The sequence below is a fragment of the Bombyx mori genome, chromosome 12 (genome assembly GCF_030269925.1).
Source record: "Bombyx mori chromosome 12, ASM3026992v2".
Lineage (NCBI taxonomy): Eukaryota > Metazoa > Arthropoda > Insecta > Lepidoptera > Bombycidae > Bombyx > Bombyx mori.
In genome coordinates this window covers 15,709,297-15,733,420 of record NC_085118.1, presented here as the reverse complement: position 1 = coordinate 15,733,420, position 24,124 = coordinate 15,709,297, and the positions used below count along the sequence as shown (strand labels likewise).

General features: G+C 36.2%; 1 protein-coding gene across 2 annotated transcripts in view; it reads left to right on the top strand.

The window, feature by feature from the left end:
- The window catches only part of LOC101743724 (CUGBP Elav-like family member 4), a 798,506-nt gene that overhangs the window by 527,658 nt on the left and 246,724 nt on the right, over window positions 1-24,124 (top strand). For both annotated transcript variants that reach the window (XM_062671586.1, XM_062671587.1), the window contains one exon: window positions 15,625-15,673. In XM_062671586.1, the coding sequence (XP_062527570.1) occupies window positions 15,625-15,673 (49 nt within the window). The remainder of the gene's footprint in view (window positions 1-15,624; window positions 15,674-24,124) is intronic.

Sequence of the window (24,124 nt, the reverse complement as noted above, 5' to 3'; positions counted from 1 at the left end):
AATCGAATACCATTTATGTATTTAAAAAAAGATTCTTGGTCTTGTCACGAGGTTTTGTCAAACTTGTTTAGTTGTTGAGAAAATGGAATTGACTCGAGAAAATTCAAGAGCGATGATTTATTATGACTTTCGAAGTGGTTTAACACAAAAACAGTGTGTTGACCGAATGATTTCTGCATTTGATGATGAAGCCCCATCCAAAACCACAATTTATCGCTGGTTTGCTGAGTTTCAACGTGGACGTGTCAAGCTCAGTGATGATCCCCGTCAAAGTCGTCCAAAAACTGCAGTCATCCAAGAAAACGTTGATGCTGTGCGTAAGCTGATTGAGGAAGATCGACATGTGACATACCGCGAAATTCAGGCAACTTTAAACATTGGCATGAGTCAAATACAAATAATCTTGCAAGAACAATTAGGTGTAAAAAAGTTAATACCGCATTCGCTCTGTGAAGAGCAAAAAGCAGCTCGCGTTACTTGGTGCGTCAGAACTCTCGAAAGATTCCACGCAGGATCCTCAAATGCTGTATACAACATTGTATCAGGTGACGAATCCTGAATATACGCGAACAAACCCGAAACAAAAAACCAGTCACGAGTTTGGGTGTTCGAAAATGAGTTAAAGCCAACAAAAATTGTTCGTTCACGGAGTGTTGCAAAAAAAATGGTGGCCACGTTTGTCTCCAAAACCCGCCATATTACGACTATTCCTCTTGAGGGACAAAGAACGGTTAATGCAGAATGGTATGCTAGCATTTGTTTGCCACAGGACGTTTCTGAACTCCGTAAAGAGAAATGCAACCGCCGCATCATCCTCCATCACGACAATGCGAGTTCTCACACCGCGCACAGAACAAAAGAGTTTTTAGAGCAAGAAAACATAGAATTATTAGACCATCCGCCGTACAGCCCCGACCTAAGCCCTAATGATTTCTATACTTTCCCTAAAATAAAGAATAAATTGCGTGAACAGAGATTTTCATCACCTGAAGAAGCTATCTATGGACGCCTACAAAACGGCCATTTTGGAGACCCCAACTTCCGAATGGAATGGCTGCTTCAATGATTGGTTCCATCGTATGGAAAAATGTGTCAAATTTCGCGGAGAATACTTCGAAAAGCAATAAATACATTTTTAAATAGTAATGTTGTGTCACTTCGTTAATTCCCGAAATTTTCAGTGCCGCCTAGGTAGTAGATAAAAAAGCGAAGTTAGAGTAGCTAGAAGATACTGGGATCTGTTACCCTTATCATGGTTATATGCCTTATAGCCTTCTTCTTCTTGCTTCGGTTTCCTAAATACTGAGGGTCGTGACCACCTCCACGTAAATGTGGTGTCGAGAGTTGAGGGTAGTGCGGATCTGGTCAGTCCAACGTGTCGGGCCTCTACCTCGTGGTCTTCTTCCGTTCACCTTGCCAGTCACCATTGGCTTCTCCAAGCTGCCGTGATCCCTTCTTGCAATGTGGCCAAAGTATTCCAGAACTCTACGTAGACAGATGGTAGAAAGCCTCGTCTTTATCTGAAGTTCTTGGAGGATCGACACATAGCCTTATAGCTATATTAATTCTAATGAAATATTTAATTTTAAAACAGAAAGTATATGTTTTGATATCAGTTCAAATTAAAGTTCAAATAACATTTTTTTAGAACCTTGACTTTTATGGTCAAAGTAATTGAATTATTTGTCTAACTTCAATTAATAAGAAAAAATAAATAAAAACACTTTAGTAAACATAAGGTCATTTATAAACTATCAATCACGTACATAATAAAATTACTTCGATAATAAAAAAAAACAATTCTATGAAATGCAAAATTTGACCAAGCAAAAGTAATATGGCTGTTTTGTAAGGCCACATCCAGAATATTGGGTCGTTCTCAATATTTGACAATCGACACCCATAAAATTTTAAAAAATCCAAAAATCCTCTGATCAGCGCGTCAGAGTCCTTCCTTCTTTTTGACGTCCATTGAGTTAGACCACGATATTAAACGTTTTATCCAACGGACCTTGTCCACTCACGCGACACATCCCGCCCAGTGCCATTTTAAATTTAGAGAACGATTTTAACTTTTTTACCCTCCTAATCGTGGTAGTCTCGTGGGCCTAATACAACGTGAGCAGTGCATCGCAGTGCATGAGGACTGAATCTACCACCGGATCTGAATCGCGACCCGCTGAGAAGATCTGTCGAGAAACTTACTAGGTTATGTTTATGGGTTAGGTCACACGTCGAATGAGAATGGCGACCAATGCTTGTAATGCCTAAAACACCGAGAAAGGATCGAGAGGATCCTGCGCTTAGGGCGACGACAGCTGTATCCTGTCACGTCGTCGGGGTCGGAGATACAATTGAAGATGATTTAAGCGTACTCTAAATTTAAATTTATGTTAAAACATATTGTTAAGTAAAACAGCAATAAAGGTATTAATTACTAGACGTTGATTACCGAGATCTATAAGGTATGTCACGGTACTCATCATAATTTTTGTTTCGTTTACATTAGAACAAAACTTACTCTTCGACTTTTTACTCATAACGAATTTGTTAATAACGTTACTTAACTATAGTTACTGTTACTAGAGCTATTTTTTTTTATTGCTTAGATGAGTGGACGAGCTCACAGCCCACCTGGTGTTAAGTGATTACTGGAGATCATAAACATCTACAATGTAAATGCGCCACCCACCTTGAGGTGGTGGTACCTACCCGCGCGGACTCACAAGAGGACTCACCAGTAAAAACACCATATCAGGTCTCCTTCGGGAGCACTCGGATAGCTGTTAGCATATCTCTCCCCTCTTGGCTGAGCATGTGCTCACTCACCTGGCCTCGTGAAGCCGGAGAGGCCTTCGGGCCAGAATTAATCCTTCCTTCCTCAAAAAATTTTTCTAAAGAGTCAACTTCGGTGTAGTTTATTTTGAAAAAAACTTGTACCTATTTACTAATTACATCACTATTAATGTTTGATCTGTACACAACATTCAAATTCGTCATAAATACAATTAGAATTATTCTTTTGTCGTATTTATTCAAATCAATCTTTTCGTATTCACGACCGAATAGTTCACAAAAGAACCGTAAAAGTGTTTCAATCGCCACCTCACTTGCACTTTAACCTGCGACTATTTTAAAAGAAAGAAAAAAACTATAAATCTCAGTATAGTATACCGTACACCGTTAATGCCCCGAAGAACACAAGCAGTAAAGATTCTTATAGACACCTAGTGATTTCGCTGCGACTTTAACGGCTTTACAGGTGGTAGTTAAATCCGAAATGACTTTTTGCGAACGGTTAAGTGATTTTCCTTGCTCGGTAGGATAATTTAAAGGGAAGGACTCTAAAGGCTTCTTCGTAATGATGTCGGAATTAGGTAGTTATTTCGCCGGGTTCCTTGAACTCTGTAATAAGGCGTCCTTCAACTTTTCGCTAGGGGTTCTTGTCGGAAAACCGGCTAGTTCTATTGTGAAGGAATCAGTCATTCCAGTTTGGAGGCAACGACTTATCCTAAAGTAATTGAGGCTTTGACCTGTTGTCAAGTATCTATTCATAGATAACAGGTTTCGCCATGGCTTCATCAAGGCTAATCACTTACCATTAATCAGTTTGTATCCTTGATTGTTTTGGTTTATAATACGAACTGAAAAACTAGGAATTTCATCTGATATTACATCAGAAAGCCAAATTACTCTTCAAATTACTCTTCTTCTATTTAAAGGTACAGTATCCTACACAAAAATAATACGTGAAGCAAAAATTTTGAACTCCTTTTTACAAAAATTGCGCGGACATAGGAGTATGAAATTTCCCACACTTATAGAGAATAAAGTGCAGGAGTGCAACATGCTAATATTTTTTTAAGCTATGCATTAATAATACATTAAATCAATAAAAAAACATTACACAAACTACCATGTGTTTGACACACACACATATTATATATCCTCTATTATCAAACTTTTGTTATTGCTTATAGTATGTGGTCAAATTGAGAATAGGTTAATATTATTTGTCTATAGTGTAGTTTTGGCGAAATATATAAAGGCGCACCTTAAGTTGGATTCCGTATGACATATACATAGCATTTTTAATTTCCATTTCTTTATTGGCTGAAGTGGACATGACATCTGTCATCAGAGCCCAAAAAAATTTATGTGCTGCTCTCAATCACATAACAATACAGTACGAACTAAAATAGCTCTCAAAAACTAAGTTGGATCCGAGCAACTCCCGGCGGTACCCTGAAAATCCTGTCGATCATGAAGCTTGTTAAAACTTCCGATTCAGGATGGAAAAAAGTTTTAACGACCGGAAGATAAGTAAACACCATAAAAGGAACGATGTTATTCCACGAGAATCAAACGCTCGACAAATGTGCGTTCAAGTGTTGATAATAGTTTCTTGTAAATGTTTATAGGTCTAAATGCTTATGTCTGTGGACGAGCTCACAGCCCAATTAAAATTATATAAAAATTATAAATTATATTACACGATGTTATTCCTTCACCGTGGAAGTCAATCGTGAACATTTGTTAAGTACGTATTTCATTAGAAAAATTGGTACTCGCCTGCGGGATTCGAACACCGTTGCATCGCTAGATACGAATGCACCGGACGTCTTATCTTTTAGGCCACGACGACTTGGGCCGAAATACCCTTAGAATAAAGATCACATATTACTAACTAGCTCTTGCCCGCGACTTCGTCCGCGTGACATAGTTCACAAATAATGTTTTATTTTAGAACAAATTTGGTTAGCATAAAAAACGTTATAGTGAGCCAATCTTAACATATATTATAGACATATACGGTCACGGACTTTTTTTAAAGGGAAATAATACTGTCATATATTATTTTAGCGAAACTTTAACCGTTTCTGCAGCGCACGCAGCGGAAGCGTTCAAAAGGGAAAAAAACCCGATTTTGAAACATTCCTTATTAGTGCTCCGCTTGTATTGGTCTTAGCGTAATGTTTGTTATATAGCCTATAGCCTTCCTCGATAAATGGGCTATCTAACACTGAAAGAATTGATCAAATCGAATCAGTAGTTCCTAAGATTAGCGCGTTTAAACAAACAAACTCTTCAGCTTTATAATATTAGTATAGACTTGAATAATTTCGTATTTCAGAGAGATCTTCCACCAAGTGGATGTCTTTTTTCATTAAACTAATCGTCCGAATGATGTTTATAGGTACGAAGTTAAACAAGATTTCTTGAATTAAATTGGTAACAAATTTTAAAGTTAAGAAGAATTGCTTCTGGTCATCTAATCAAAACTTTGCATTGGAATTAACAACGTTCCAAATATCAATTAGTACCTACACAATACACCCTCGTGAGGTGACCTTGTTTAATATACCCCTTGTATCTATTTATTCGACCTAGGTTCGAAGGACGGGACTATTATACAATACATTTGGGATTCCACCTCACAATTCAAGGTGGCGAGAATCACATTACAATGTCTATGGCTTTCGAAAGCGCACAGGTATTATATTCAGAACGATTGAGTTCAGGACATGAGTTTTTAATTTTTTTATTGCTTAGTGAGGGTACAAGCTCACGGCCCAATTGGTGTTAAGAAATTACCGGAGCTGATAGACGTCTACAACGTAAATGCTGGCACCTACTTTGAAATATGAGTTCAAAAATCTATGTTTTACAGTACAACGGCTGCCCCGCCCTTCAAACCGAAATGCGTTACTGCTTCACGGCAAAAATAGGCAGGTTGGTGGTACCTACCCGCGCGTACTCACAAGACGTCCTATCACCAGTATATCAAAAGCTAAAGGCAGTAATTGTTTCCAAATTTTTGTATACAACGATATACGCACACTAAAAGAACAAAACATATCCATTACAAAACCTCATCATAAGAGAAAAGGTTCTTAGCTATGAAAGTTAAAGGTATAGCGCCCCTAACATAGGTTCGAGAAAAAGGATTCGATTCAGGGCTCCATTTAACTTAACGGGATCTCGTCGCAGCCAGGGGTTAACGGTTTAATTGAGACCGGGAATCTTGAGAGATGGCCGTTATTAATAATGCTAATAGCTTCGATTCCTTTCAAAGTTTATCTTCTATAATTACCCAGATGAAGTAATAGCCATGCATGTATTGGGCTCGTTAATTAAAGCTACACTTGACTTGTCAGTCTATCAATAGAAACTGTAATATACCAGTAAATTACAATTCAAACAAACTTCTAGACCTCATGATACTTTTTTTTAGGATAGAATTATTAATGGTGGCCCCGAGGCCTTTTCAGTTTCACCAGGATAGGTAAGCGAGCAAAAGCTCTGCCAGGAGGGATAGGATTTGCTAACAGCTGACCGAGTGCCTCCGAAAAAGACCTAACAACTCAAGAGCAGCTTCTTCGCGAATGAATCTACTACTGGATCGCAATCGCGACCCGCTGAAAAGATGGGGCGGGAAATTCAGCAGGCTGATGCATGGGTTAGATTGCACGTCGAACTCTTTGTCAAGTCCGACGAGGAACCTCTTTTTGTGTAAAAACAAATGTAAAAGTGGACGGTAGTCAGCACAATATTGAACCGTTGACAAATAACACCTTAGTGACCATGGAATATGCGCGACTAAACTCAGTTGGATTTTGTGCGTGTGTGAGTACTTATAGAGCCCGCATATCTGACCCAAGCCACGGGGCAACGCAAAGCCGCCATCGCCCGAAACATGTCTTGTCGGATCCCCCGGATCTGTCTCAGTGCTTTTAGGCTCCTCAAGCACCGATCACCGTCCTCGTCGAACCCGTCGATTAGAACGAAGAGTTCGACGAGTGAACTAACCCATAGACACATACCACTGTGTCTCTCGCCGTATCTTCTCAATGGGTCGCGATTCCGATCCGGTGGTAGATTCTGCGAAGCACTGCTCTTCCTAGGGCTAATCTTAGCAAATTCTCTCAGGTGGAAGGCGTGAGCTTGCCTACACTGGAAACTGTAAAAGCCCCTTAGATTACCAGCAAATAGATAGTGAAAACAAGAAATAAAGCCCGAACCGGTAGGTATCACTATTCTACCTATTTTGCTGCATTTTTCTTTTTTTTATTGCTTAGATGGGTGGACGAACTCACGCCCACCTGGTGTTAAGTGGTTACTGGAGCCCATTGACATCTACAAAGTAAATGCGCCACCCACCTCGAGATATAAGTTCTAAGGTCTCAAGTATAGTTACAACGTTCTAGCTAGTTCATAGGTGTTCTGAAAATATGGTTTAAACTCATAATTACCTATGACTTTTGGTAATTACTTAAGACTTCATGAGCGGCTACCTCGTCTGCTGAAGTCCTCGAGACGCAAATAAACCAATTTACCCAAAAATGTAATAATTACAATAAAATAAGTTTACGCGTTAAATTAACGTATACGGCTAATAAACGCGCATCGTAAAACCGATTTATGATCGTAAATATTAATATTGGCGCGGTATCAAGTTGACGGGCTTCCAAAAATACATAAATACTAACTTTTGTTTACGACTGCGCTCGGTCTTCGTCTGCCCATAAAATATGTACATACGGAATTATTACAATCACAAACAAGGCTACGGTTGGGCCGCGCCAACAGACTACCTATTTCTGCCGTGAAGGACGGTCCTATGAAGGTGGCCAGTGGAGTCCACGCTGTGTTCAGCTACCAATTATCATCAGGCTATAAACTCGTCTACAAATCTTAGACTGATAGAGATACACTGATGGTGCAACGGAGCGACCCGTGACTGTTTCACGCTTCAATTTGAAGACCTGATGTCTCAAGTTGAGGTCCGTCATGGCGTCTAAGACACCTAACAAGTGAGCCCGCTTCGTTAAGTCATCCATAGTTTTTTAACTAACGAATTTATTTTAGTTTTATTTTTAAAACTAAAATAAATTTAGTTAAGCCTGGTTAATTTGTCCGTGACCACAAAAACTGTAAAGTATCTATTCGAAAATTAAAACCATCAAAGTAATTTTAATTATGCTCACGACTCGCAAAAAACCGAAGATAATACAAAACTTTACAATTTCACAATTTAACATTACCATAATATTAATTTTAGTAAGTTAAGTTATTTTTTTTTCCTATAGGACTTACCTACTACTAGTTTGTTTGTCTAAGTTTCGTCAAAGTTACAAAAATATCCTCCCAGCAAAGATCCAACACAAGATTACATTTACAAAACAATTCCGATACTAACTCAACTGCAAAAACAAATTTGTCTAAGGCGAATCCAAAATAGAATGAACACCTAAAATAAACTCGGAAATCGTAGCCCACTTTCGCAATATTTTGATTATGAAATCTCTCTTTGTAAATAAAAGATAAAAACTTGACGTAAATAACTTTACCGGTAGTAACAAGAAGAGAAGCACGCGACCGGTCATTCTAAGCCGCGGACACTGAAGACAACAACTGATTTATTCAAAACACAGTTCCCCTTATCTGCCACCTCGCGTTATCTTATTGCGTGTTTCCTAAATAATTAATGCAATATAGGGCATCGATTGTGAGGTGACGGGCGGGCGAGGTGAGGGGGCGGGTTGCGGGGGTGCGCGCGACGCACGCACGCGATTGGCTGTGACCGCTGCGTGAGTGCGTACCTCCCCGCGTGCGTTTACCCGCCGTCTTCTCGTATTCAGTCGCAACCCGACCACAGCGAGGAGCGGACGTGTCCGAGCGCGTTCCAAGTCACTTACGAACGCCGCGAACGTGATACTTTCAAAATTATTCACTTTTCGTATTTAACTTGGACCAAATCATCTGTCCATATGGTTCACCTCGTAGATATATTGCGTTCGACGAAAGTTGAATATACTCCGCCCCTAATAGTAAGTAAATAGCTCATTTTAATAAGAAAAAAAATGTTTTTAAGAGTTTTTTACTTTACTTTCAAATTATTATTTTTTCTGTTTTATTTTCTTTTGCAGGTTAAAGTGCGGGCTTGTTTTCATTAAATTCACAGACGTCACAATGGGGAAAATTAGCATTTTAGAATACAAATAAATAATATAAATTTTATTGGGATATTATATAATTTTTTTTGTTTATACATCAACTTTTTTTCTTGTTGCAAAGTTATATTTACATTATTATGATCACGTAATTTGTTTTTTTTTTGTAATAAAAGTTTTATTTGAAAAAAGGTCTTGTTAATTTAACAAAGATTCTGTCCTCAGTATTTCAACAATTTCAACTTTCTGTGAAGGTTATGTTTACCGATGTAGACGTGCACCGCGTATTCATTTTTATGAAAATGTATTCGAATAAACACAAAGTAATCGTAATAAATGTATAGCAAGAATCGATTAATCGAATTTCTATAAAGTTTTGAAATTTTATATGTTGAGAAATTGTAGAGTTGGGAAATTTTATATGTGAGAAGACTTTTCAAAACTTTAGATCGAACTTGAGCGAATTTATTGAAGTTCTTTGGAGGCTTCTTGTGATAATAGAAAAATGGATTGTACCTTTTAAGTTTTTTGAATTCCGACGGCGTGATGTAATTTCATATTTCAATCAATACGATTTTTTTTATTTGGGCTTTGTGGTCTCGGCATGATTCACCACTCCCAATAAAAATATCGATACTTAACGATATTTAAGCCGATATTTAAATGTCTAGTTTTGATTAACAATTGGCAGAGTGGTCGTGGGTATCGGTTCGGGTGTTGGTGCACTTTTTTTTTATTGCCTTTGCAGGCAGACTAGCATACGGCCCACCTGATGGTGAGTGGTTACCGTCGCCCATGGACTTCAGCAATGCCAGGGGCAGAGCCAAGCCGCTGCCTACCGCAAAACTTCGGAAGACGTCGCCATTCCTCACATACCGCGGCCTTTCTTGTGCAGCTTAGAGCTGCCTTTATTTGGTCGGTACATCCTAAAGATGATCTGCCGCGCAGTCTAGTCTATTCCCTATGATTTGTCATTAATACTGAGCTGCCAAAGTGTTCTAAATATAAAGACAGGGAAACGAAACATTATTTTGTATTAAAACCGATCATTTAAATCTGATTTTCAACATAATTCATGACTAATGCGAATAGATCTGCGTATATTCTAACTACCAGCTTAATGCGAGCCTTATGAAAGGGTACCAATTACTGTCGAAGGAACAATCAGGTATTTACCTATCTCGGTCATAAAAAAAAAACATTAAAAGTGATCCCCGAAAAGCTCAGTCGAAAAGTTTTAACGAAACACAAAAGACTTCGCTTTTTAATTTCGAAATGAGCCCTCAACAAATTCAAGTCGTCCCCGCGGTGCCATTTAGCTTAACACGGCAATTTTATTACACTTGATACACTTCTTTATGGCTCGATTTTAAAGTTCAATATTAATTAGCATAAAACGTTTTGATGATATTTACGTGGTGGTATAGGATTAAGTGCATTTTCTGGGAAACCATGTTTTTTGGGATTTGTTTTGTGATAGTCAGTTTTTTTACTGGTGGTAGGACCTCTTGTGAGTCCGCGCGAGTAGATACCACCGCCAAGCCTATTTCTGAAGTGAAGCAGTAATGCATTTCGGTTTGAAGAGTAGGGCAGCCGTTTTAACTATACTGATGTCTTAGAACTTATATCTCAAGGTGGGTGGCGCATTTACGTTGTAGATGTTCATGGGCCCCAGCAACCATTTAACACCAGGTGGGCTGTGAGCTCGTCCACCCATTTAAGCAATAAAAAAAAAGTCAGCGCGGTTTCAGGAAAATTCTGCACAGCATCCATATACACAGTGGAGGTGGATTACCATGAAGTGGGGATATCCTTTGTGTTTTTACCATTACTATAAACCTAGAAGTCACACAACCTACCTCTGCAGTCTTTTAGAGAGTATCGCATGCTTCAATTATCATGATAATTAAGAGTCGCTAAAACAATCAAGAAGATTGACAGTGATTGATGATGAATTAAATAAAAAAAGTGCGTTTTTTAATCGAAATTTACCACAAAGTTTAAATGATTTTTATTAAAACAAACAAAAATTTAATAGTGGTATTTAAATTTAAATTAATTTAAAATTTAAATTATACATTTTCCAAAAATGTAAGACGAGATTATGTAGTAAAATTTGAGCAATTGTACCAACGATTTTGATCATAAGTAGATTTCCGTAATTATGATACTCAAAAATGTCATAGTGATTTCTCAGAGAGCTCTATAAACTTTTTCACTAATTAATACTAAATCAATGAAGGCTTTTATGAATCAATGCAGAATTAAAATAACTACTCGATGCGACATTATTTCAAATATACACATAGGTACATATATATATATATACAAACATACATTTATGTATGTATATATGTACCTTATTGTAAGTCTTCGTGGCCTAAAGGATAAGACGTCCGATGCATTCGTATGTAGCAATGCACCGGTGTTCGAATCCCGCAGGCGGGTACCAATTTTTCTAATGAAATACGTACTCAACAAATTGTTCACGATTGGCTTCCAAGGTGAAGGAATAACATCGTGTAATAAAAATCAAACCCGCAAAATTATATTTTGCGTAATCACTGGTGGTAGGACCTCTTGGGAGTCCGCGCGGGTAGGTACCACCACCCCGCCTATTTCCGCCGTGAAGCAGCAATGCGTTTTGGTTCGAAGGGTGGGGTAGCCGTTGTAACTATACTTGAGACCTTAGAACTTGTATCTCGAGGTGGGTGGCGCATTTACGTTGTAGATGTCTATAGGCTCCAGTACCCACTTAACACCAGGTGGGCTGTGAGCTCGTCCATCCATCTAAGCAATAAAAAATAAAAAAAATAAAAAAATTACAGTTTTTAATGAGTAATATACTTGTATAATTAAGAAATGCATAGTCAACTAAAACCGCATGATTACTTTTTCAAACTGTTACTATTTCGTTGCTTAGCAACGAGTGTCATCAAAGTAATTACTGTTTGTTTTGATACACTGTTAAGTGAGTTTATTTTGGTTGCTCATATAGCCATCGACTTCATTCAACTGTCAACATAAGTATGTCAATTTCATCATATTTTGACAAGTGCCCTAGTCTTGCGTGACACGATATCAAAAGACAAAGCCAACAAATTCTCTAGGGTACACATTATAGAAATAACCGCCTGTTAATCTATAAGATTGTTCGAACTATAACAGATATGACGTACCAGTCAATTATGACAGGAACAAGAAAAAAAAAGATTCAATTCCGGTTTTGCGTATAGCAGTCTTATCTCAAAATTTCACTTAAAATATGATACTATTTAGGCCACATACGTAACAACAAAGCATTTGAAGTAAAGCTTCTTAATAAAACTTTTCAATCTTTTTTACTGGTGGTAAGACGTCTTTTGAGTCCGTACGGGTAGGTACCACCACCCCGCCTATTTCTGCCGTGAAGCATTAATGCGCTTCGGATTGAAGGGTAGGGCCCTTTGTACTACACTAAGACCTTAAAACTCATATCTTAAGGTGGGTGGCGGCATTTACGTTGTAGATGTCTTTGGGCTCCGGTTACCACTTAACATAAGGTGGGCGTTAGAGCTCGTCCACCAATATAAGCAATAAAAATATACAAAAATCTAGTGTAAAGCTTAAAGCACGGTTCCATTCTTTAAAACAGCTGACAGTGATCAAACACAATCCATGGTAAAACATTCGTTAATGAAGTTGTTTATAATCTCATATGAAAACACAATTGATCGGAAAAAAAAACCAGGAAAATAACGTACGGGCTATTAAGCAAATGTGATTATTACATGCGCGACAACGGATAAGCGATCTACATGCGACGGCCGGCTGGTAATTGACAGGTGCGATCGCGTGTTACGATCTGTAGTTGTTAAACGGATGGCTACGTAATGTATGAGAATGATTATAAGGGAAACATGTGTGAGTTAAATTTAAAAACGCATTTTTGTTTGGTGTATTGTTTAATTTAATTACTACGATTATAACAAGAATGTTCTCGATTAACAAGATTATTCTTGATAGATTAGGAGATTTTGCTGATTGCAGGATTAGAGTCTCTGAGTGTAATATTGACGTTTTTATTCTGTAAGTTGTGAAATAATACTGTCTGCTTACTTTCGATAACATATTTACGAAATTAGCTATCGCATCATATTGCTACGCTATGGATTGAACGGTAAAAAAAAACATAGAATTTTGGAAAACGTTAAATTGTTTTAATAATTATAAACATGTAAGATTGTAGAATCAATTTCAATACTACAAAAAACATAATTTTTTATAATAAAAGCTAAGCAATAACTTATCGAACGATTGCAAATTCACATAATAGCTGTTGAAGCTCACTTTGATAAATACAATGCTTTATCGTATGTATTATGACTTATTATTATTTTTGTGCATCTCTATAAACAACACAATAAAAATAAAATGTTGGTCGATTGTATTAACGTAATAACCTTATCACGATTGGTGCTATTCTAGAGTTTTATTTTTAAACTAAATCAATGATCATTTTTAACTTTTGATATTTTATCTTTGTTTTATTTACATTATTTAGAACTAATATGTTTTACCAAGCTAGATTTGCAAAGCATAATTTTGTGGTTATTTGGTAGCGGTACGAATGTGACTGGTATTTCTCATATACCCAAATATATGAGGTCACAATCTGGTTAACTAAATGGTAATTTAAAACTATGGTATACAATAATATGCACTTATATATTTAAATTTCTACAATAATATTTAATAAATATTGTTGTTGCGGCTCGCTTGGCGTTAAATATTTACCGAAGCTCATTGATAACACCTCATTTAAAACTTGAAACATGAAGTCGCTGATTTAATTGTATTGAACAGTCACACAACTAAAGTCCTAGTATTGCAGATATCCATGAGCTACGTTGATCACTGACCATCAGGTTGAATGCGTGCTCGTTATCCATCGAAGACAAAATAATACATTTCCGCTATTTAAGATATTGCTGTTTCCTTGACCAGACAAACCAACTAAGTTAGATTTGTTATATGCATATGAAAGGTGAATTGAAATTCGAATAATATAAATTGACCTCTTTTTACCAAGAACTGATGGTAGGGCGTCTCATGAGCTCACACATGTTTGCTATTTCAGCCGATAAGCAGTAATTCATTTCGGTTTGAAGTTTAAGGCAGCTGTTGTACTGAAAAAACTGAGTCTTAGAATTCATTTTTTTTTTTTTTTTTTTTTTATTGCTTAGATGGGTGGACGAGCTCACAGCCCACCTGATGTTAAGTGGTTACTGGAGCCCATAGACATCCACAACGTAAATGCGCCACCCACCTTGAGATACAAGTTCTAAGGTCTCAAGTATAGTAACGACGGCTGCCCTACCCTTCAAACCGAAACGCATTACTGCTTCACGGCAGAAATAGGCAGGGTGGTGGTACCCACCCGCGCGGACTCACAAGAGGTCCTACCACCAGTAATTACGCAAATTATAATTTTGCGGGTTTCATTTTTATTACACGATGTTATTCCTTCACCGTGGAAGTCAATCGTGAACATTTGTTGAGTACGTATTTCATTTGAAAAATTGGTACCCGCCTGCGGGATTCGAACACCGGTGCATCGCTCAACACGAATGCACCGGACGTCTTATCCGTTAGGCCACGACGACTTCATGTCCTACACCTTGGCGGAATTTACGCCATTGATTTCTATAGGCTCGGGTAACCCCTTAACAACAGATGGGCCGTAAGCTGGTACACCCATCTAAACAATAAACAAAAAAAAAACGAACCATGTATCCAATATCCAACGATTTCAATGATTCGCTGGAAGCCTGAAATTCTTCGCGAAACCATGCCAATATAATTCATAAGTCCTAACCTACATTACGATCGCACCAATATCTTTCATTTTCCGAAACAGCAAACAGAGAGCGTGCAAAATAAATAAAATATTTCTTCGGATACCTAAAGTTGATTGCTTTAACCCCGCCCACCGAAGCACTATATCCGTCTTACTCTAACACCAGCTTTTCAAATGTATTTCATTCAGCGACGTGGTATTTTTATGTAAAGAGGCTTAATTGTACACTCAGAACGACTAATACTATTAATTATTATTAATAGGCAGCTTTTGAAGTTGATTAAAAGTACTTGATGGAAGGAGGTTACCGTCACGCGTGGACGCGATAGCTAGTGCTTTTATCAATCGCAAAGAACACTTTATCTACCTAAGCGTAGTCTTGGTGAAATCTGTGATTATAGAAGCTTAATAGTCTTTGTAAATACCTATAATAGCCCGGTACACAAACATTTTACTAATACCAAGCGTATGGAGAGTTTGAAAAATTGCATTTGGCTCCATACCTACTTTGTGTAATGCAATCACAGCGATTCGGTTCTCTTTATCACCCCATTCCATTTTAATATCGCAAAATATTGTACAATGTATAGGCGCCAAAATGAGAAAACTCAATGAGCATTCATATAAAAATGACAGATTCCAAATTCAAATGTAATATTCTGTTTATTTTTTAATTGTAACAGTATTTATGGCCAGACTAAGTATATTATGTGAAGTAAGCAACAAAAAAAAATCAAACCACAGATCCCTTATCTCTACGTCTCGTTTAAATACTGAACGTTTATTCCAACGTGATTATAATTCATTAACATCAACTGTTCTTATTTCCAGATGAATCGAGCGATACAAGTGAAGCCGGCGGATAGTGAAAATCGAGGAGGTAACATAATATTTCAATATTATCAACAATAGATCTAAGTTTAAGTTAAGAACAAAGTTAATTTACTAACACACGCCGTTCAGGACTTCTTAGTTATTAGTTTTATTTATAAAAACTAGCCGATACGTTTGTTAGTTTGTACGACATTGCTTATAATTGAAAATAACGAATGTGTATGTATGTAAGAAGACTAAGGGATTACGCAACAATTGGTCGCCAGCAATGACAAGCTCATCCGATATCCAATCCTACGTTTGCTTTGATAAGAGAAAAGAACAGAGTATAATAGAATGTACATTGTGACAGTAAGAATAATAAATAAATTAAACCTAAGTGTACGTCTAGTCTCGTCCATATTTCAATAGATTGTTAGCCTATTTTGATACTTTTATACAAGTCGTTTTTATATCGAGTAAGAAATCAAAATGTAATTTTGTATTCATCTTAGACCGCGTTTATATATAGCTACAAGTTAACCGTGCGCATTGAGCACTCCTGAACAAGTTTTACATGCCCTCGTTTAAACATTTTAAAAATTGATAACACGATAACTTTATTAATGAATTTATTAAAAAATATCAAATAAAAAAACTTAAATCGAAATTTCAACCATCAAGCAAAAGTTATTTGAACATAAATTTGAAACAAGTTTATTGTTTCTTTTAAGGAATTGTGATTATTTTTGTCATGTCCTAAAAGTAGCTTTTATAGGATGAAATTAGCGAGGATGTAAATTAAGCGCTTCTGAAGACTTCGTGAAATAAACCACGTGGTAACTAATCTGCTGTTACAGTGCATATATTGTTATGTTAATATTTAATGCAAATGCAATATGCGGTATACTAATCTATCTTCAATGCACAAAATCGCAAACAGTCTTTTTCTATATCAGTACATTATTTATAAATTCAATATCGTTTTCATTGATTATTTATCGGGAACTTATTAGGATTAACAATATTTATCAGAATTATTTATATTTAGCTTGGAATCACTGTTTTTTTTTGATATTGAAATCAATAAACAAGGTTTGTTATTTTAAACCGCATACATCCATGACTTATAAGCTGACTAGCTGACCCGGCATACTTATTAGTGCCTCAATCGATAAATAAAAGACCTAAACTTTTGTATAAAATAAACTTAAAACAAACAAAAGTAATCCGTCCGAAGGGGGACACATCAAAAGAAAAACATTTTTATTTTTTTTACCTTTTAAACCTTCCCTGGACTTCCACAAATAATTCAAGACCAAAATTAGCCAAATCGGTCCAGCCCTTCTCGAGTTTTAGCGAGACTAACGAACAGCAATTCATTTTTATATATTAGATAGAAGATAGATATCGAGCGAAGTACCATATAAAATTCCCGCCTGAACTGTAACAACCACGATTAAGTTTATGAATTCACGTTGAATAATTAATGAATTTGTACTTAATTTATTGTCTCGAAGGAATGCTTTGAACGAGTTTAATAAATTGCATACTCAATTTGATTGAAGGCAATGTTATAAAGCAAATTTTATGGAGATAAATAGAACCGTGTTTCTAAATAAGACATTCGATCCTGTTCGACAACAAAAATTATTGTCGCCCATCTGGTGTTAAGTGGTTACTGGATGTCTATCTACAACGTAAATACGCCACCAAACTTGAGATATAACTTCTAAGATCTCAGTATAGTTACAACGGCTGCCCTACCCTTCAGACCGAAACGCATTACTGCTTCACGGCAGGAATAGGCAGGGCGGTGGTACCTACCCGCGCGGACTCACAAGAGGTTTTACCACCAGTAATTACGCAAATTATAATTTTGCGGGTTTGATTTTTATTACACGATATTATTCCTTCACCGTGGAAATCAATCGTGAACATTTGTTGAGTACGTATTTCTTGAGTATGTTTTATTACTATATTTATATTTTTATCTTGTCTCTTATCTAGTCTAATTTATTCTGTACACTAGCCATATCTAACTATCTAGCCACTAGCTATCGGTAATATGAAGTAATATGCCAGAAACTGGAATCTCTCACTCTCTAGCTTACGGCTATTTAAATGAACACGTCTTCCGTTTGAAGATCTTTCCTTTGTCGTTCTCAATAGATGCAAAAACCACAATACGAACTAGAGAGATGTGAACAGATCGATTAGTAGTAATAATAAATCGATACGGTAATGAAACCCTATGCAATCTGATTAGTATATCCAAAACAACAATGAGTAAAAACAGTAATGTTTTATTTCCATTACCTTAGCATTCCATTAGCTGTATATTATTTCCTGCTTAATTTTACCGAACTTAAGTATAAGTTACTCGATAAAATTAAAAAAAAAACATCTGACACACTGACCTACATATATGGGACGGTCGTCCAACTAGACATCAAACAAAAATTATTCCTTTGAAATATAAATAGGCACGATGACATTACCCTTTAGGGTTCAACTTCTCGGCGTCCGTCCTTACAGCGTAACGATTTCCAATCATTTTCAGTTTACGACGTAAATAATTTAAACCGTAAACCGCCGCATGGGGTCGGATTGACCTGACGTGCCAACAGCGCGCCCTAATATCATTATTTCAGAAATGTCAAAATAAATGACGTGAACGAAGGCGGGCGGAGTCGCGGTATCAAGTATTCATACGGTTTTTGCCTGTTCTGGCCCCCGATACGTTTGGATTGACAGTTCGTTCAATAATTCAGAGCTGCGTGTGATTATTATGACGCCGCACTCTTCGAGTTTTACGATTTCTTTTTTCGATCTCTTTTTAATTGTATTGCTAGTGAAAATTGTTAGTATTAGTCCTTTAAAGCTAAATGAAACGTATTAGCGCTTAATAGCCAAAACTCGATCAAAAAAATTCACGTTTTCCCCTTTTATTATTATAAACAGTAAATTAAAATATAAATTGTATATATAGTAATATAAATAGTGAATTAAAGTATTATTCAATTCTGTTTAAGAATAGAAAAATCTAACTGCTCTCATTTTTATCGATAGCAGCTAAGAAGTCAATGTACTAAAAAATTCTTGACGAACAATCGAGAGAATTGTATTAAGCTTCTTAAATTTTTATCTATAGTTAAAATGTTACTTAAAACAAGACTAAAAAAACGTTACATAAGTAATCCCAAACTTAATTAAGTCGAACTCGTAGAATCCCTTTGATTGTCATAATTTTCAATTTACGACATCATGTCCTAGTTCTAATTCAATTTTGGGGTCTAAGTGACCCAAGCAGGGAGCGGGTTACACAGTTGGTGGCCATCAAAAACATGGTTAATCCCAAAGGAAATTATAGGAACTTAAGCGCAGAATAAGTTAGTGATGGGACGTTGCGATTACAGATTATGTTTTTGGTCATCTTAACTTAGAAGTTTTGGAAGCGACAATGAATATCAGTAAATCACTGGAGTTTGAATGTGGTGTACAGTTAGCAAAATTCCAAATTTTACATGAAGTATTATATTGAATAAACCTAGTATTTTATAAACATTAAATGTTACATTTCCTCACTTTTCTTTTTGTGACTTACATCTGTATATAAATACTATTCAGAAAATCTTAACCCGGTAAATATGAATAATTTCAAATCAGATTGTTAAAAGGTGTGCAAAATAGACCATATGTTTTCTATAACCTAAAACATTGATGCAGCAACGAGCAACGCCTAATTAATTAATGTGGCATTTGAATGATACGCTACCCACAAAATGTTATTGATTATCGGAAAATTTCCTTTGGCAAGATTAGCTTTGTGAAACATTTCGAATAATGGCAGCTTTGCGAGTCATGAAACCCTTAAAATATTTATTAATCTAGAGCCCAATAACACTTCTTTTAGATCAACACTGTTTATATTTCACTACTTTAATATGAAGAGCCATTTTATTTGTAATTAATTGACACAAAGTAACAGGTCTACATAGCTATAATTAACTATTAAGAACATTGGGGTGCCAAGTATGTTACTTTAAGAACTGGGCAGTATTTTTCGCCATATTACGACCCTTGAAGATCTTTTGTATCATTCCTTTATCCTTTCTCTTTATTTTCAAGCGCTCGCATGAGTCGTGTAAGTGCTTGGAGATGAGACCCAAAAGAAATTTTGGTGCGTTTCTGTAACTCTTGAAGAATGTGAACGGGATTTTCGTTTGTGCCAAACTCAGTTATATAGTTCAGTTTGAAGAGTGGGATAGCTGTTAAACAGTACATATAAGACTTCGATATCATTTTTCAAGATTAGTGTAGATAGAGTAGTGGCATTAACATAGTAAGTAATCACATAAAGTATATTGTAATAGTTGTTACGTTATAATACTCATTGTAAAAATGAATATTAAAAAAATATCTATTATATTTTTTTTTATCTAATATTAAAAAAAAAAAAACATGACCGCTGAGTTTCTTGCCAATTCTTCTCAGGACGGATTTTTTTATTATTTGATTTGATTTGATTTGATATGGTCTCAAAACATCGGGCTCTTTAAAGTGACGTCATTAATGTCCTAAAACCAAACCTTGAAGAGTAGCCAGCCGAGTTAATAACATTCTAGCCACAAATTACACATCATTGCCACACTGTATTACAATGACTGCGGAATAGCTCAAAGAAGCTTGGTTTACGTCATAGAACCTCACCCTTCATGATTACAGGCTTGTATACACATTGCCCGTGTGCAAAGAGCATTAATAGGAGAATTCTAATCGCATTTACATTCTCATTATATACAGAAAGATATATAAATCGATATATACGCACGCTCTAAATACTAGAGTACTTCAACTGAGCCGATTTCAGTCGATGTAACTACGAAAGACGGGAAGTACAAATGAAGAGAATAATAAGCATACAATATCTTAAGCAAATTAATCCAAAGATATGTTATTATTTATCTATAAAAAGAATGAGCGTATGTTCTTTACTTTTATTTACCGGTGGTAGGACCTCTTGTGAGTCCGCACGGGTAGGTACCACCGCCCTGCCTATTTCTGCCGTGAAGCCATAATGCGTTTCGGTTTGAAGGGTGGGGCAGCCGTTGTACCTATACTGAGACCTTAGAACTCATATCTCAAGGTGGGTGGCGGAATTTACGTTGTAGATGTTTCTGGGCTCCGGTAACCACTTAACACCAGGTGGGCTGTGAATGAATTTTTTATATCTTTTCGTAATCTCTGGGAAAGGATTTGTAGGAGAATCTTGTCTATTAATGCCACAAAGTGATGCTTTAGTTTTTTTTGTTTGAAAATAATGGAATATTGGGTGGAATACAGCATATCCAATGTACAGGCGGCTGCATAAGCGCATGGACACCTTACGATCTATGCATCTACTTTTCCTACATATAGTACCTCGATTTTGTGTCTCTAAGTTAATAGCTATATAAATCTCAAGCTATATATTTATGTATGTATAAAATTATACAAGAAAATATCGCTAGAAACAATAAATTTTATTTTTTTAGTAAAAATTTTTTCGACCATCTTACTACATCTACTTCTGTATTTTCTAATACAGACTCGTCATAAAATAAAATAATTCAAGTACACATGTACTCACAAATACAAAATAAAGTATTTCAAATTTCATACAAAACAGTGGCTAATTCAAATTTCACTTGGCGAGCAATAAAACGCCTTCAGCCAAATAAAGTAAAGTACAAATCTGCTCGAGCAGCTTTTAGATTTGAAAAGTTTAATAGGAATTTCACACGTTCCGTGCACGTTCTGTATACTGACCACCAAATACATTTCAATTCGCTAGAGAGAAACGAGGCTATCTAAAACTACACTAGTGTGAAAGAAACAGATATATGTGGGAGTGTTTTGGTCATTTCTATGAAGTAACCATTGAATGAAAATCGAACAGACGTTGGTTAGTGAGATTATAGGGGTCCAGTGTTATAGTAGATATTTTATTATTTTATCATTAAAAAATTCGTTCAAACATATGTATATGTATTTATATGATCACAATTTTTAGTGGTAGTTACTATCAGCCCAGACTATATTATGCTCCATTTTGCTTAATTCTTTCGCGGAGCTGTCAAGCTGGTGGGTCCATGGATGAGCGGGGGCATATATATGTATGTATGTCTATGGGCCAGAATAAAAACTTAATACCTGATGAGTTGCTATAAAAAATAATTAGTACCTAAATCCTAGGGTTATTCAGCTAAACCATGACTAGATTACAAAATCAATAAACATTATTTCTACAAGTAAAAATTGTATACGTATTTTTTTTTATTTACCTTACTTGTTTGGTATTTTTTCTTTCACTTCATCAATCAATTCGTCACTTGAGTGAAGAATTGAAATTTACATAGCATCAAATCGGACTCCAAACTTTAAAATAGGGTACCTAGTTAATCATGCTGTCTCTCCTTTTTTAAATGAAATAAAAGGATAGTAGAGAAAAGCTAAGTCCTAGTAAGACCGTAGCGCTGACACCGTAGCAAAGCCGTGTAGAACCGTAGCTTCGTAGCAATGACGTAGCCATTTCGTAGTTATCTGCTATCGGGGGAATTTATTTACCTCTAACTAATTATATGGTTTTTTATTTTAGTACATCTTATTTATATCTCTTTTTGAATAGGTTTCCCGCTAAGGTAAAATTAAAATCTACGTAAAATTTGAAACAACTGATGCGTCGATGACATTAAATCAGAATCAATGTAATCCCAATATTAAATGTAAAAGTTTTAACACAATATTATGATAATTAAAATATTTCTGTAATTTTTAATCACAAGCAGAGAAATTAAAAAAAAAATCGATAAATCAAAACACACAAATCTGTAATCAGATCAGATACGTGAACGGTAATCAATCAAGAGTCACTTTGATGTTACGATATAAATAACGGTTTGTGTGATCAATCAAATCAAACGCGGTTATGAACTCATATCGTATGCGTGTATTTGTTAAATTTAAATTTTGTACTGTACCTACACCTAAAGAAACGAAAGAGACTGATATATAAGTAAGATTGGTAAGAATGGAACGTATGAAAAGAGTGTTGAGTAAATGAAAACGGAAAGAAAAGGAATATAGAATGACAGACAGAAGGATAGAGGAAAAGGAAGATGGCGAAGACGGTTAAAAAATTAGCAAGGCGTAATAAAAGTGTTAATTAATTTTTAATTATTATTATAACAGAAAATTGTAGAGCAGTGGCAGTTTTATTTTATGCGCTGTGATGCCTATTCTACATATTATATACTAATATAATTGCTTAAATATTTAATGATTAGTGAATATTAGACGTTGGGTAAAAGAGCTTGTACGTCACGGAGCGTGTAGAGAGTACTCAAAGGTAGGCAGCAGCTTGGCTCTGGCCCTAGCATTGCTGACGTCTATGAGCGACAGTAACCACTAACCATCAGTTGAGCCGTATACTCGTCTACCTAAAACAGCAAAAAGCACGTGTTTTTGCCAGTTATGGGATTCGACTACACAAGGCCCCAGCAGCCATGAGTGCTGCCTGGTTTGACAATAACCAGCTGATACTTTCTGGTGAATTTGTGAGCCCACACGGGTTTTTATCGCAGTTCTGTTTGTATCTGCCGCGAAACGATCCGCTAGCTATTAAATTCTAGGTAAGCCGTGATAAGCTCTTCTCTCCATCAAACCCAAATCCCTTAGAGCATTGCCTTTGACTATTTTATACAGTTGAGTGAATTCGGTATGTTTCGATAGTCGAAATCAGAATCATGATTACAATTGAGGCCGTGATGATGAGTGGTGCGTTGGTATTAAAGGAACACCTCAAACAATATCTCAGAACAAACTCCCATTGAATTCACTTACCTTTACAGGTTTCATCAAATTACAACTATGGCTCTCCGAGTCAATATTAATCTCTCATCTATTCGATACCGGCCGGTGCCCATTTTAATAATTCATACAACCGGAAAGCACAAATAGTTTAACGATATAATAATTACAGTTATGTCCGTCTATTTGCGTGTCTCCCCTTGTTACGTTCGAATTATTTCAACTTCATTTATTTAAATAGTCTACATAATATTTACTACAACTTTGTGTTGATTGAAATTCGAGTTTTAAATTTATAATGTTCTTATAAATACCAGAAATAATTTGTTCGCTTAGTTTATCTTGTTTTTTTATCTTGCACAGATTGGGTAAATAAGCTCTTAGCCCAATTGATGTGAAGTGATCACTGGAGCCTATGAATATCACAAAGTGTACACCGCCACATACTCTGAGATGTGAAATCGAAGTCAATTACTTAGTAAATAGGCAAGAAGGTGATACTTACCGGCGCTGACTTACAATAGAGCTTATTTTAAGCCAGCCAAAAAAGCATCGCCAATCTTTTTCGGTTCGATTGTATGATTCTCAGAGAGAGCCCATTCTCCGATGAATCCGTCATTTAGACAGGGTCAAGTTATAAATACACCTGTGGAGAGATATACGACAT